Below are 13257 nucleotides of genomic sequence, written 5' to 3' on the forward strand. Positions count from 1 at the left end.
GAGGGGGAGGGGCCGTGGGGGTGGAGCCCGACCCAGGGCTCGACCTCACCACCCTGAGATCATGACCCAAGGCCAAAACGAGACTTGAATGCTTAATGGCCTGAGCCACCCGGGCGCCCCCAGAGCACTTTCTCTTGTTACTATTTTGAAATATCGACTCACAGGAAGTTTCAAAATTAGCCCGTCAAGTCCCATGAATCCTTCACCCGCTGGCCCCAGTGGTGACATTTTCTGTGACAGGGGTGTGATGTTAGCACCAGGAAGTTGGCACCAGTGCCACATCGGAAAGAGGCAGCAGGCCTGGCCCCGCTGAGCGGCCGAAAGCCTGAATGGGGGTGGGGCGTCCATTCCCAGCCCTGGTTTTACAACACGGACAGACTCCTGTTGCTTGTGCTCCTGGTGGCGCCCCCGTCACTGTCCTTGGCAGTGCCTGGTCTCCGTCTCTAGTTTTGTCACCAATGTGTACTTTGAAAAGACTAACTTGCCGAATGGCTTTCCTGAGCCCGCTGATGGTCTGGAGCAGGTGCGCGTTTGAGGGGGAGGGGCCGTGGGGGAGCCCCCAAGGGGGGCTCCGCGGGTTCCTGGCATTGCCCGCTCGCTACTGAGAGTGAAGGAAGAGAGCCGTGCGTGGGTGCAGACGCGTCCCTCCCTGTCGCTGGCCTGGGCACCTGCCACGGTCGCTGGGCTGCAGGAAGTGCCTTCCTAGCTGTGCCAGCTGCCCCACCCCCTCAGTGGGAGGGGCAGCTCCCCCTGGGGGCGCCTGGACCTCTGGCCCTAATCTTAGTGGCGGTTGTGTTGTGCAAACAGCCTTCCGGGACAGGGAGGGCGATGCCTGTGAGGTGAGGCTGCTCCCTGTGGGGGGCTGGAAGACACACTGGCCTCCGCTGGGCTGCCTGGGGCTTGGAGGGGCTCGTCTGCAGCAGACGTCCACTCACTCTCCTGCTGTCCACCCTCTTTCCCAGCCATCGACGAGTACAAGCCCCAGGATGCCACCACCAACCCGTCCCTGATCCTGGCTGCGGCGCAGATGCCAGCCTACCAGGGGCTGGTGGAGGAGGCCATCGCCTACGGCCGGAGGCTGGGCGGGTAAGCTCGGGGCAGGGCGCCACCGGCCGGCGCCCGGATTTAGCTGCGCAGCTCGCTGGTTCGCTCTTAGGCTCGGGGGCAGGACCTGGGAGTCTTCACCAGCCTCATCGGCGCTGCTTGCCTGTGGTGCCACCGCCCAGGGCGTGTCCAGTTCAGTGCCCCATTTTGTTTCAAGGACTGTGCACCCCTGTAAACACTGCCCCAGTTAAGATGCACCCCAAAAGTCCCCTCGTCCCCTTTGGTGGTGATTGTCTCAGCCGTGGCAAGCACTGACCTGTCGTTTGATCGTTGCGCAACAGCTTTGCTAGAGGAAGACTCGCCCAGTGCAGTCCAGTTTGTTCTGGTAAATTTTTTCAGCGGTGCAGCCATCACCACAGCGCAGTCTGGAATGTTCCCCGGTGCCCCTGCTCCTCCCCTAGGCAACCACAGGCCGGTTCTACTCGCCCTCTCTGCGCCTTTTCCTGATGGCGCTCGTGGTCTCTGTGGGGCTGACGGTGCGGTGCCCTGCCAGGTGGGTGCCTGCGGGGACCGAGGCACAGGCCGCGAGCGGGAGTCCGCCCTGCCCTCCGCCACACGGCCCGCCGCAGCCGGCCCCTCTCCCTCCTCTAGAGGCTTGTCAGGGGCCACGAGGCGGAGGGGTTCCGTCTGGAATGGCGTGAAGTTTTGGAGGCAGATGGCGGGCCCGGCTGCCCGGTGTGAACGTCCTCGGCGCCCCCGCGCCGTGCGCCTCGATGGCTGTAAGGTGGTGGGCGACACGCTGTGTGTTTGCCGCGAGTCGGGAGAATCCAGGTGGAAGGGAAAGGAATTTGCCGCAAAGGAAGGAGAATTTATTTTGTAGAATCCTGTGGACTTCAACGTTTTTGGCCTAATTTGTCTCTCTGGATTTCAGGTCACGAGAGGAACAGATCACAAATGCTATGGATAAACTTTTTGTGTTGTTTGGAGCGGAAATATTAAAGAAGATTCCGGGCCGTGTGTCCACAGAAGTAGATGCGCGGTAAGGACTCGGGGTCCGGAGGGTCGAGGGCAGAAGCCGCATCGGGCGCGGAGACGCAGCCGCGGCAGCGAGCGCTTGGCCGCTCCCCTCAGAGGAACCGAGGCGGCCCTTCCTGCCCCGCGCGAGCCGGGCAGATCCCGGGGAGGAACGGGACCGTGCGGCGGGCCTCGAAGCTGCACCCCGCATGGGGCTGGGCAGGCTACGGGCGCCCACTCGCTCCTCCTCAGGGGCGTCCGAGGTGCGCGGCTCGACAGGGGGCCTCTCGTTTCTGCAGGTTGTCCTTTGACAAGGAGGCCATGGTGGCCCGAGCCCGGCGCCTCATCGAGCTCTACCAGGAAGCTGGGCTCAGCACGGACAGGGTCCTCGTAAAGCTCTCATCCACCTGGGAAGGGATCCAGGCTGGAAAGTAAGGAGCCCCGTGAGGAAGGGCCTGCTGGGGGCTCAGCTTCCCTTCTGGGGCTGGGGTTGCATGGCCACAGGCCCCCTCGGCCCTCAGGCCAGAGAGGGCGGCGTGGGGGTCCGGGTCACCACTGCCCGGAGACCAGCAAGGCCCCTGGGGGATCCCCAGTCTCCTGTTCCCCCGTCTTCGTCAGTTGTAAGCAGCAGCTTGTCGTTAACCCTCACGTGCGCGGAGGAACAGCCCGGAGCCTTCCTCCGTGTGTTCTCGCCCGGGGAGCGGCGCCGGCACAGCGGTGGGCGAGGGCGTCTCGTCGCGTGTGCTTGGCCCGTGCGCTCGCCGGCCCGCCTGGCACCCGCGGCCGCTCAGCCACCCTGTTTCTGGCTCTCTAGCCCACTTGTTGGACGTCAGTAGAATCTCGTGAGGCGGCCTTTTGTGTCTGGCTTCCCTCCCCTGCTGGCACTTGTCAGGGCTGCGTCCCTGGTCAGGCTAACGTGCCACCGTGTCTACACGTTTTGTGTGTCCACTCACCCTTCTGTGGACACGTGGCTGTGTCCACTCTTGGGGCTGTCACGACTGTGCTTTTGGGAACAGCTGTGCACAGGTTCAGACGTGTTCGCTCCCATGGGCACCTCCATGGGAGGGGGTGCCGTGTGGGACAGTCCCTCCGTGCTTGGCCCCCCTTGGGCGACCCTCTGCTTCCTGCTGGTGCCCTCTGCAGCCCTACTCTCCTTTTCTGTTACTCAGTTTTTCTATTTGTCAGCAGTGATTGGAAAATTGTTCTGAGACTCCTAGAGGTTATTACTGACACCAGGTCAGCCGGTCCCGCTCACGCCCACCCTCTCCCCGGAGCCCCTGGCAGCTAGTCTCCTAAGTCCTCGAGCAGATAAACCAGGGTAGCGCGGCCAAGCCGGGAAGAATCTGCCAATGAAACAAAGTCAGAGGAGGCTGCCAGTGCCAGGGTCTCGGGCTGCGGTGCCCGCGGTCTCACACTGCTCAACGGAGGTCCAGATCAGAGTGGGCCAGGTGCATCTGAGCCACTCCCGGGGCCACAGCCACACGATTTCCTAAGGCTGCAGATGTGCCCCGCAGCAGGGTCAGCAGTGCAAGGTGGTGTGGGGTGGGGAGAGGGGCTGGGGGTGTCCCTGCTTGGCGCTAAGCGGCCCTCGGGGTCGTGCAGGACAACCTGCTTGCAGGTGAGCTCAGAGCGCTCTGCACGGATCGCTTGCCGCCAGGGCCGCCTCCCGGCTGGCACGGCTTTGTCTCGCGCCAACCGGTGCTGAGGAGGAATGGATGGTCTCGTCCCAGGGTCTCTCCTCCTGGGCTGTTTGCTGCAGTCTGTTCCATCTCACACTCTCCATAAAGTCACCCTCCTGGCGCGCCCCACGGGTCGGGTCAGACCAGCATGGCTGCTGGGTCCCACTAAGGCCTCCCGCGGGCACCTGCACCAGGCACACAAGCCCTGGGAGAGGCTGGCCCTGCTGCAGGGCTCCCAGGCCGGTGCCACTGCCACCGCCGCGTCCGCATTCCCTGCAGCCGTGCTTCATGAATGCTGCTGGGAGGCCACAGGGCATGGGTCCCTCTGACGATGTCCCCGGTGGATAGAGACACGCCAGAGGGGCCTGAGCACAGGCCGACAGCCCACTGCCCAGCTTGCAGCAGTGTGAGCACTGCCCTACCGGCCAGGCTCAACCCCAGTGGATTGGGGGGCCAGCAGGGGGCGCCCGGGAGCTGCAGGTCACCACTGCGGTGGGAGGAGACTCGGGGGTGTCTGGCGGCAGCCCTGGGGGTCCGGGCGCACCAGCCTGGCCCGGGGAGACCCACCATGGTTCTCAGGGGCCTGTCTTGGAAACAGGTTTATCAGTGAAGCCCAGCAGGCAGAGCGCCCCAGCGGGTGTTGCACACGTGAGCCGCTGTGCTGACCCGGGGGCGCCGTGTCCCCGCAGGGAGCTGGAGGAGCAGCATGGCATCCACTGCAACATGACGCTGCTCTTCTCCTTCGCCCAGGCCGTGGCCTGCGCCGAGGCGGGGGTGACCCTCATCTCCCCCTTTGTGGGCCGCATCCTCGACTGGCACGTGGCCAACACAGACAAGAAATCCTATGAGCCCCTGGAGGACCCGGGTGAGCTGCCTGTTGAAGGAACAGGGCGGGAGGCGCGCAGCCAGCCTGGGGGTACAGCTGGGTGGAGGGGGCACAGCCGTGGCAGCTCTGGCCCCCACCCCGGGCGGGCACTGCCTCCGGCATCCGCAAGGCCATTGGGAACACCGTGTGTGCGGCCCCAGGGGTGAAGAGTGTCACCAAGATCTACAACTACTACAAGAAGTTCGACTACAAGACCATCGTCATGGGCGCCTCCTTCCGCAACACCGGCGAGATCAAAGCACTGGCCGGCTGCGACTTCCTCACCATCTCGCCCAAGCTCCTGGGCGAGCTGCTCAAGGACAGCAGCAAGCTGGTGCCTGTGCTGTCGCCCAAGGCGGGTAAGCCCTCTGACCCTTGGCTGGCGGCCGCCTTCACCCTGGTCTCCAAGCGCGGAGGTGAGGGACTAGCCCAAGGCAGCCTGTGTCTTGCCCGGAGAGGGAGCCTTGCCAGGGCCCTGCTGGGATGCTGGGCAGCCCGACCCCACAGGAGCTGGGACACACGGGGGTGCGGGCGGCTGTGGGAGGCCCCGGTGCCTGTCCCCTGCAGCACAGGCCAGCGACCTGGAGAAGATCCACCTGGATGAAAAGGCCTTCCGCTGGCTGCACAACGAGGACCAGATGGCGGTGGAGAAGCTCTCGGACGGGATCCGGAAGTTTGCTGCCGACGCCGTGAAGCTGGAGCAGATGCTGGTGGTGAGCGCCCCACACGCGGGGGTGGAGCTGGGGGGTGTCCACTCCCCTGGCCACCTAGACTCTGGCCCACGGCTTCGGGACGCCCTCCTGCAGCAGCCCTGGCAGGCGGCAGGGGCCACGTACATGCGCCGGCCTCTCACGCTCTCCCTTTCTCCCCTTCTAGGGCCGCATGTTCGGCACAGAAAACGGAAAATAGGGCCATGCCTGAGCCGGGCCACAGATCTGGGCCATCGGAATCGGGGCCGGTTGCACATGCCTTGTGATGAATTTTGCATTTTTTACCAATTGGGGCAGGGATGGATCATGGAGTTAACATAAAATTTTGCCTAATTCATTCACGCAGTCACTTCTCTTGTGCCCCGCTCCTCTTCCTGGTGCAGCACCCCCTTCCCCTGCCAGCAGCCCTGGTGCTCAGCTCCGTGGGAGGGGGTGGCGCCACCTCGTGGGCACGACTGGTGTGTGCAGGCTCTCGAGCTGCTGCTGCCTGGTGCCCTGCAGCAGGGGGAAAGGGCTTGGTGGGGGGGCCCCTCCCACACACACCCCCACCCCCAGCCCCCGGCCCTGGCCTGCCAAGGTCTGTGCAGAGGGAGCCGGGCGTCAGGAACAGGCCTGCTGAGACTAAAGGACCAAACACTGATGCCCGGATGCCCTGGCATCCGGTCTCTGTCCACCCAGGCTAGTAACTAGCTCTGCAGAGGCCCCTTGGCCACCTCCCAAGGGCAGGAGCAGCACAACACAGTGCAGGGCCTTGGGGAGGGGACACACTGCAGGCACCCTGGCCTGGCCCCAGCAGGTCTGGCCTGCACTGAGTGTGGCCCCCAAGGTGTGCAGGGGGCAGCGGGGTGTCCAAGTCCTAGGCAAGGCTTTGCATCTCTGTGTCCCAGCACTCAGGCAGGCAGATGGCCAGCTGCTCAACAGGCCGCACCCCAGGACTTGCAGGTCTGGGTCACACATGCGAGCACTAGAGCTCACGTCAGGCCGGCCCTCCCGCTCACATGTCCGAGCTGGTGATCTTTATACTTCGAGCCATGCGGACCACGGAGATTTACTGAGTTAAAGATTTTACTGTTCGAAGCAATCTACATCCCACGCGGGGCACAGACTCCCCCTGCCCCCCGAGACCCAGGTGTGAGCTCCACTGAGCCAGCCGGGGGCCCTGACGCCAGCTTTAGGATGTTCCCGTGCCCCCAGCAGGAGGCATCATGTTCACTTGCACCCCTCACCCTCTGAGAGCGACTCTGTTTTGTGTAATGGACTCACACACACCCGAGGTCTGGCTTTGCAGGCCGCCGTCCAGATTCAGTCTGCACGATGCTCCCAGGACCCCATTCCTCTTCCTGGCCAAGTGACGTCCTAGCACACGGCTACTGGCGCTGTCTGGCAGTGACGGCCGCTTGCACCAGGGAAACTACAATTTAAGTCTATTACGGCGGACGCTGCTGTCCCCGGCGCTCACGGGTCACTCCTGTGGGGTCGTCTGTTACTTCTGGTGGGTGGATGGCCCGTGGGGACACCCTGGAGTGGCAGCAGGCACCCCCGCCAAGCCTGATGGCAGCCCCCAGCCCCGCACCCTGCATGTCGCAAAGCCAGGACCGAGCTGCCATGGCCACCCAGGGAGCAGGACTGTGGGGGGCCCCGCCCTGCACCGACCCGAACCCAGGAGTTGTCTGGCCGAGCTCGGCGAGTGTTGGTAGCGCTTCACGGATCACAAGAGACGGAGCCCACAAAGCATGAACTTTAATTAAAAGAGCTCGTCTAGAGATGTCGACCACCCTGTGGTGGTGACCAAGGCCCGGAGGACCCAGGCCTCTCAGTGGAGCCGGCGAGCGGGGCCATGGCGTCAGGAGCTCCTGGCACGGTGCCCTCAGAAAAACTCGAGGGGCGGGGCTGCATCTCCCCACTCTGTGGCGCGGGGGAGGCCTCGCCTCCTTCCCATCTTCTTTCCAGGGGGGTCAGATGCAGCAAAGCGCTCAAGCCAAGTCGGGGCGCAAGAGGACCTGCCCGGCCCCTGGAGGCCCGCGAGCCTGCAGGGTGAGTGGCCATGTCGGTACGGAGCACCCCCTGCACAGCCCTGTGGAGGCCTGGCTCTACACATAGGTGTAGACCGAGGAGCACTGCTCCAAGGCTCCCGGCCAGCAGGACCCGCACTTTGGTCCCTCTACCTCGAAAGCTCTGGGGCAGCTGCAAACCCACACGCCACGTGGGCAGGGCTCTGGGCGAGCAGTGCTGCTTTCTGAAAACCCAGCAGTTTCAGCATCAGAAGCGATGGCTTCACACGGTGTTACCGTCACACTCTGAACCCACACCCAAAAATCAGGGCTGCTCCTTCAGCACCGAGGGGTCTGGGGCCTGCCTGGGGGCCAGGAGCCTGTGTCCCTCACAAGCTGCCCCCTGGCCTTGGGCAAACGGAAGCTGGACCACAGCTTCCCCCACCAACACCTAGAGGAGTTGGGGGCGGCACAGAGGCCTGGGCCCTGTCCTCACCACACACAACGGGGTCCTGGCACCACCACCAGACTCGGTCAGGGTGGACAGGGACAGGCAGAAGGGAGCAGCAGCCAGCTGGGCACAGGAAGACCAAAGGATCCAAGACAAACACGGGGACCCCCACCGCCGACTCCCACAGACCAACTCTCCGAGCCGAGCTCATGCGGGATTCTCAGAGACCACCTGACAGCCCTGAGCCCCTCTACTACTCTGCCCCCAGGGAAGGCAAGGGGCCTGGGGGTGGGGAGGGCGGCCCCTCCCCCACAGCTGACACTCTTCAGGGCTAATTCTCAGAGGCCTCCCAACAATCCCGCTGAGTCCAGCTGGGCATCCAGAAGTCACTCTCGGGCTGTCAAGGAGGTGGGGTCCCTGGAGGCCTGAGGAATCCGGTCGTCTAGAGGGGGCAGTGTCCGCTGGCAGGTGGGAAGCCATCTCATTTCCTACAGGACAGGCCAGGTCGAGGCTCAGGTTCCAGCAAAAGGCTGGTCAGGAACCAGGACCCTGCCCCCCATGCCCCATGCCGTCCACGGCTCCTCACCGGCCACCGCAGAGAAAGAGCAGGTTGTGCACGGCTGGGACAGTGGAGCTGGCATTCTGGCCTGTGACCAGGTGGCGGTCCAGCACCACATGCACGGCGTCCGGCTCACTGGCTGTAGGACGTCCAGAAAGCGTGGGCTTCAGGCAGGCTCACGGCCGGGCGCAAACCGCCCCCTTCCCTCTCAGGGGCCCCCCCGAGCACCGGGAAGCCTGCCTGGGTCTCAGCTGTGGCCCCGGGCCGGTGTCTCCCCAGCCCCGGCTCACCAGTGAAGCTGGCGCCGGCGTCCTTCACAAAGTCCTCCACGATGAGGGGCAGGTGGGCAAAACCAGGGGCCCTGACGAGCTCGTACACGGACGGCTGTTGGGGAGGGGGTTCCCACTCCCAGGTCAGGGCACCACAGCGCCCACAACTGCCCTCCCCCAGCACAGGGCCCCTAAATGCGCTGAGCAGGCAGCCTCAAGCGGAGCCCCCCCAGCACACTATGGGGGGAAGAGCAGGGCACAGAGCCCCGGGAGGGGTGTGGAGAGGCGACAGCTGGCCCGAGGTCACAGGGGCGCACACTGAGGTGGTGCTCCTGCGCCTCTCCTCCCCCAGCCCCCTGCACCACCCGCCAAGCTGGCCTCATGCAGCCCCAAACGGTCAGGCTTCAATCCTCGCATGTCAGATCTCCCTTGGGTCCCGTCCGGCCAGGCTCCCTCTCCAACTCCAGGCCCTGCACCCAAACTTCCTGGCCTCCCACATGACAGGCACAAAAACCATGTCAGCTCCTTCCTTGGCACCCCAAAGTTGCCTCGTACCCTACTAAGAGCCCCCCGTGCTTCCCTCCCCATGTCCAGAGCCACAGGCCACGCCCTGGAGGCCACCCTGGCTGTCAGCAGGGGAGGGGAGGGGAGAGCAAGCAGCATAGCTACCAGCCTGTTGTCCCGGTCTGGGCAAGTGACTGTCCCCCCTGCCAGAGGGGACAGCCCCTGAGTTTTCAGGCACATATGCAGGTCTCTGATGCCAGGGACCATCCCTTGTGCAACACTCACCCCTGTGACGCTGTAGCCCTGGAAGACCCAGGATCGGTCCTCATTGGTGGCACAGCACAGAGCTGCGACGCCGTGGCCAACCGCGCAGATGGGCTCTGAAAGTAAGAGAAGATCTAAGGCCGTGGACACCCCCCTGGGGGCCCCCGCCCCTCTCCCGACACCTCCTGCCTCCGAGCTCCCTCCCCACCGGTCAGCTTCTGCATGGGGACTAAGCTTGGTTCACAGCTGTTTCCTCAATTTTCGGCCAAAGAGCAGACACAGGCAGTCACGGGGTGTGGCGGCCCATGACCAGACCCTGGACCGCAGCAGACCCATGGCTGGGCGTGGCGGGCGGTGGCAGACGTCCCCGCCCCTACTCGGCTGCAGCTCACCTGCGAACACCATCCCTCCACGGTCCCTCCACCGTCCCTCCGGAGCCCCAGCCCTGCCCGAAAGTCACCCAGAGCCCTCCCCGAGGTCGGGTGGGAGCTCGGGCATTCCCACGGTGGCAGTGGCCAGGAACAATCACTCTCTGTCCAGACCACGCTGGGAATGGGAGGCCCTGCTCCGGCTAACAAAGGACGCTGTGTGGAGCTCCTGCGTTTCTGTCTGCTGGTCCCTAACAAGCATTCTGTCCCCATCAGGCCCACGCAGCCACATCTCCACAGCACAGCCTTCCTCCCAGCCCCCGCTGGCCTCAAACCCTGAACCCCACGAAGAACAAAGCCAGCACGTTGCCCACCCACCTCCGAGGGAGCTGCATGGGGCAGCCACCGGCCCCCATGGAACACAGGCAGATGGCACACAGAAGGAGCGACCTGAGGGGCACCCCACTTCGAATGTGTGCATCCCCGCGGACAGCCCAGTACCCATGCCCTCTGGTGCCAAAATCGGAGGCTCCTCCCATCTGCCCTGAAACATCCCCACTGACCTCTCCCATCTGCTGGCAGAGCCCCGTTCCTCATTAACCTACGTACCCCCATCCGCACCCCAGTCCCGCACGTCACCTACTGTTCTCCGAGCGGAAGTGCTGGAGGATGCGGGCCAGGGAGCCACTACTGGCCAGGTCGGCCAGGGCCCCGGGACAGCTGGGAATCAGGAGGGCGTGGTACCGGGCACCTGCGGGGAGATCCCAGGCAGGGCAGTCACCGAGAGCGAGGGTGCTGGCTGGGATCAGCTCCCCAAGAGGACCAGTCAGAGGCCACCATCTGTCATTTCTCCCCACACACACGAGGGATCCCAAGACCCACAAGCCATCCCCGACTTTTCCGCCCTGCGCCACCCGCCTCTCTCCTCTAGACAGAGAACTCTGGGCCCAGGATTCTGGATGAGTGCTGTCCCGGACGGTCACAGCACATCGTGGCAAGCCAAGCACATCAGAAGCAGGAGCGAGGGAGCACTGTGGAGGCCACAAACCCACCTAGAACCCCCACACCCCAAAGCCCCAAGGTCTCAGCAGCCTCGGCCCCTCACCATCAATGGACTCCAGCTTGGCAGGGCTGGCGTAGGCCTTGAGGCGGAAGTCCTGCACCCAGCGAGCGTTACCCTCATTCACATCCACGAAGTCCATGGTCTTCCCCTGTAAGAGCACCAGGGACTGCAGGTCAGTGGCACGCACCCCACTGCTGGCTCACGGGGGCTTGAAATGCCAACAAGAGCTTGGGGACAGCCCAGACCCCTCACCCAGCCATGCCACACCCCACCCGCAGCTAGCCCCAGCTGACCCTCAGTCTACCCCTATAAAGTGCACCCACTGTCCCCCTGGGGGTGACAACAGACGGAGGCAAAGTGAGAAACCCGTAACCCACTGCTGCTGTGACCCCTGGTCCCGTGCCAGAGAAGAGCAGAGACCCCGGGGGAAGGTCTGCCCCACCTTCACTCTCACACGCAGGGCTGACCGTTGACGAAAGGTCTCCCTTGCCAAAGGGAGGGCCAGAGCCCAGGAACCAGGAACCAGAGCCTGACCACCTCAACGGGGCCCTCAGCCTCAGCCCTACCACCTCCCTTGGGAGTTACACCAGCCTCGGGCTCCCTGCTTCTCCCTGAGAGCGACAGCACTCCTCCGAGACTCACCCCCCCAAAGGGTACAGACCCCATGGGTCTGGCTGGACTCACCCCAGGGGTGGCCACCTGTAGGTTGAAGGCGGCGCTGGCCAGCGTGAAGCAGTGAAGGAAGGACTGGGCAGACACACCTGCAAAGTCAACACGGCTCTAAATCGGGCACTACTGGACTCTGTGGGCAGGAAGAGGGGCATGACCGTCCCCGCTCCAGACACCGTCAGGGTCTCCTGGTCCCCCACCTCACCATGCTGGGGCAGCAGCCCCAGCCCCCAGCCCCTGCAGGATGGGCTTTCTGCCCAGCCTGGCCACGAAAAGCCTCTCCAGAAGGCAAACTCAAATGCAAGGTCCCCAGGGGCACTCACGGAACCAACAGCGACCCACGGAGCCAACCCCCCACCCCCAGCACTCAGCCGGGAGAGGTAACAGGGGCCGAGATCTGTGTCCTCAGATGTAGGGCTGCGGCCCAGTGTGGGCAGGAACACGGGTGCATCCCGACCCCCACGGGCTGGCCTCGCCCCGTCCCCACTTTAGGACACTTGGCCGCTGCCCACAGAGCTCCTGGACCCTGCCCACAACGCCCAGTGCAGCTCCCAGCCCTCTTCTGCCCACTTCCAGTCCAAAACATTCCCAGCTGCCTGGGGCTGTGGCCCCACACGGGCACAGTGGGCATCTTTCCGGCTTTCTGTCAATCCTGGACCGGATCCCTAGACCTCAGCTTGCCCTCTGCCCACCCTGCGCGTCCCTGGGTCTTACGGCGGAGCGCAGGCACTGAGCGTGGACTCTGCCTAATGCTGCCCTCAGTTCCTTGACCCCGGCTTCACCCCTCCTCCAGGGTCTCTGCAGGGCCCTCTCCTGCCCGCAGTGCCCTAGTGGCCTTCTCAGAGCCGTGTCCCCTCCCCGTGGCGCGGCCCCGCCAGTCGACCCCTCCTCACCCCTACCCTACTCCTACCAGCCACCCTGGCGGTCACCCGCCCGCCTCTCCAGGACGGAGCCCGGTCCCGACCCCGGGCCCTCCGCCACGCGACCTCGGGCTCCCCGCTGCCGTCGGACGAAGAAAGCGCAGCCGAGGGCCTGGGAAGCGCTCAACCGGGCGCCTTCCGGCTGGTCAGGCAGGCGGACCCCGCACGCCCGCGCCCCGGCACCTCCCGCGGCAGGACCGAGGGGTTCTCCGCCCCGGGTCAGCCGCTCCCCCAGCCCCCCACGGCCCGGCCGCGGGTCACGGCCACCCCCGCGGAAAGGCCCGGGCCCCACCGGCCGGCTGCCCAAGCCCAGGCGCGCGGAGCGCCGGCCGGCCCCGCAGCTCCCCGCCGGCCCACCGCCCCCAGCGCGCCCCGGCCGGCGGCCCCGGCCCCTCGCCCCGAGGCGGCTCCCGCTCTCCTCGCACAGGAGCGCCGCGCCCCGGGTCCCCCCGCAGGAGGCCAGGGACGCCGGCGCCGCTCCCCTTCCGCGAGGGCGAACCGCTCGGGGTCGGCGGGCCGCCGCCGCCACGCCACACGCTCGCGAGCCTCACCCTCCGCGGCGCCGCTGGCCACGAGGAGGCAGGCGGGCCGGCTCGGGAGTCGCTCGGACGCCATAGCAGCTGCCGGGGCCGGCGCGGCGTGCGCGTGCGCGTGCGCGTGCGCGGGAGGGCGTCGGGACCCGCGGGTCACGTGCTACGGCGCCTGGAGGTGGGGCCGCGGGCAGCGCCGGGCGCATGCGCCGGGTCTCCCTTGCCCGGAGCCGCCCCCTAGCTTGGTTCCAGGACTGGCGGCGCCCGGCGGGCGGGCGGATGGGCGGGGCGCCGGGGGCGGGGCGGCTGGGGGGGCTGGGGGGGCGGCGCCGGGAGGGCAGCAGGCCGGTGCGGGTG

At 65.6% G+C, this 13257-nt stretch overlaps 2 protein-coding genes across 2 annotated transcripts in view; one reads left to right on the forward strand and one right to left on the reverse strand.

Moving 5' to 3' along the window:
* The window catches only part of TALDO1 (transaldolase 1), an 8143-nt gene extending 2494 nt beyond the window's left edge, over positions 1 to 5649 (forward strand). Inside the window, exons 2-8 of the mRNA XM_059397811.1 lie at positions 963 to 1086; positions 1976 to 2083; positions 2358 to 2489; positions 4427 to 4602; positions 4764 to 4961; positions 5170 to 5315; positions 5479 to 5649. Coding sequence (XP_059253794.1) covers positions 963 to 1086; positions 1976 to 2083; positions 2358 to 2489; positions 4427 to 4602; positions 4764 to 4961; positions 5170 to 5315; positions 5479 to 5511 — 917 coding nt within the window. The 3' untranslated portion in view covers positions 5512 to 5649. The remainder of the gene's footprint in view (positions 1 to 962; positions 1087 to 1975; positions 2084 to 2357; positions 2490 to 4426; positions 4603 to 4763; positions 4962 to 5169; positions 5316 to 5478) is intronic.
* A 1383-nt stretch (positions 5650 to 7032) lies between these two features.
* On the reverse strand, positions 7033 to 13028 carry GATD1 (glutamine amidotransferase class 1 domain containing 1). The gene is made up of 8 exons (XM_059397824.1): positions 12922 to 13028; positions 11466 to 11542; positions 10824 to 10929; positions 10362 to 10469; positions 9372 to 9466; positions 8604 to 8697; positions 8341 to 8452; positions 7033 to 8242 (listed from the first exon to the last, which is right to left on the reverse strand). The coding sequence occupies exons 1-8, from the start codon at positions 12983 to 12985 to the stop codon at positions 8236 to 8238; spliced, it is 663 nt and encodes a 220-aa protein (XP_059253807.1). The 5' UTR covers positions 12986 to 13028; the 3' UTR covers positions 7033 to 8235.
* Between the last annotated feature and the right edge of the window lie 229 nt (positions 13029 to 13257).

This window comes from Mustela nigripes, chromosome 1 (assembly GCF_022355385.1).
Source record: "Mustela nigripes isolate SB6536 chromosome 1, MUSNIG.SB6536, whole genome shotgun sequence".
Taxonomy (NCBI): Eukaryota; Metazoa; Chordata; class Mammalia; order Carnivora; family Mustelidae; genus Mustela; species Mustela nigripes.

Excerpts from the sequence above, each read along its gene's own strand:
- GATD1 (XM_059397824.1), bottom strand. The coding sequence starts at position 12,985 with ATGGCGTCCGAGCGACTCCCGAGCCGGCCCGCCTGCCTCCTCGTGGCC. Across the intron at positions 10,470-10,823 it reads CAAGCTGGAGTCCATTGATG|GTGCCCGGTACCACGCCCTC; the intron begins GTGAGGGGCCGA and ends ATCTCCCCGCAG. Across the intron at positions 9,467-10,361 it reads GCACTTCCGCTCGGAGAACA|AGCCCATCTGCGCGGTTGGC; the intron begins GTAGGTGACGTG and ends TCTTACTTTCAG.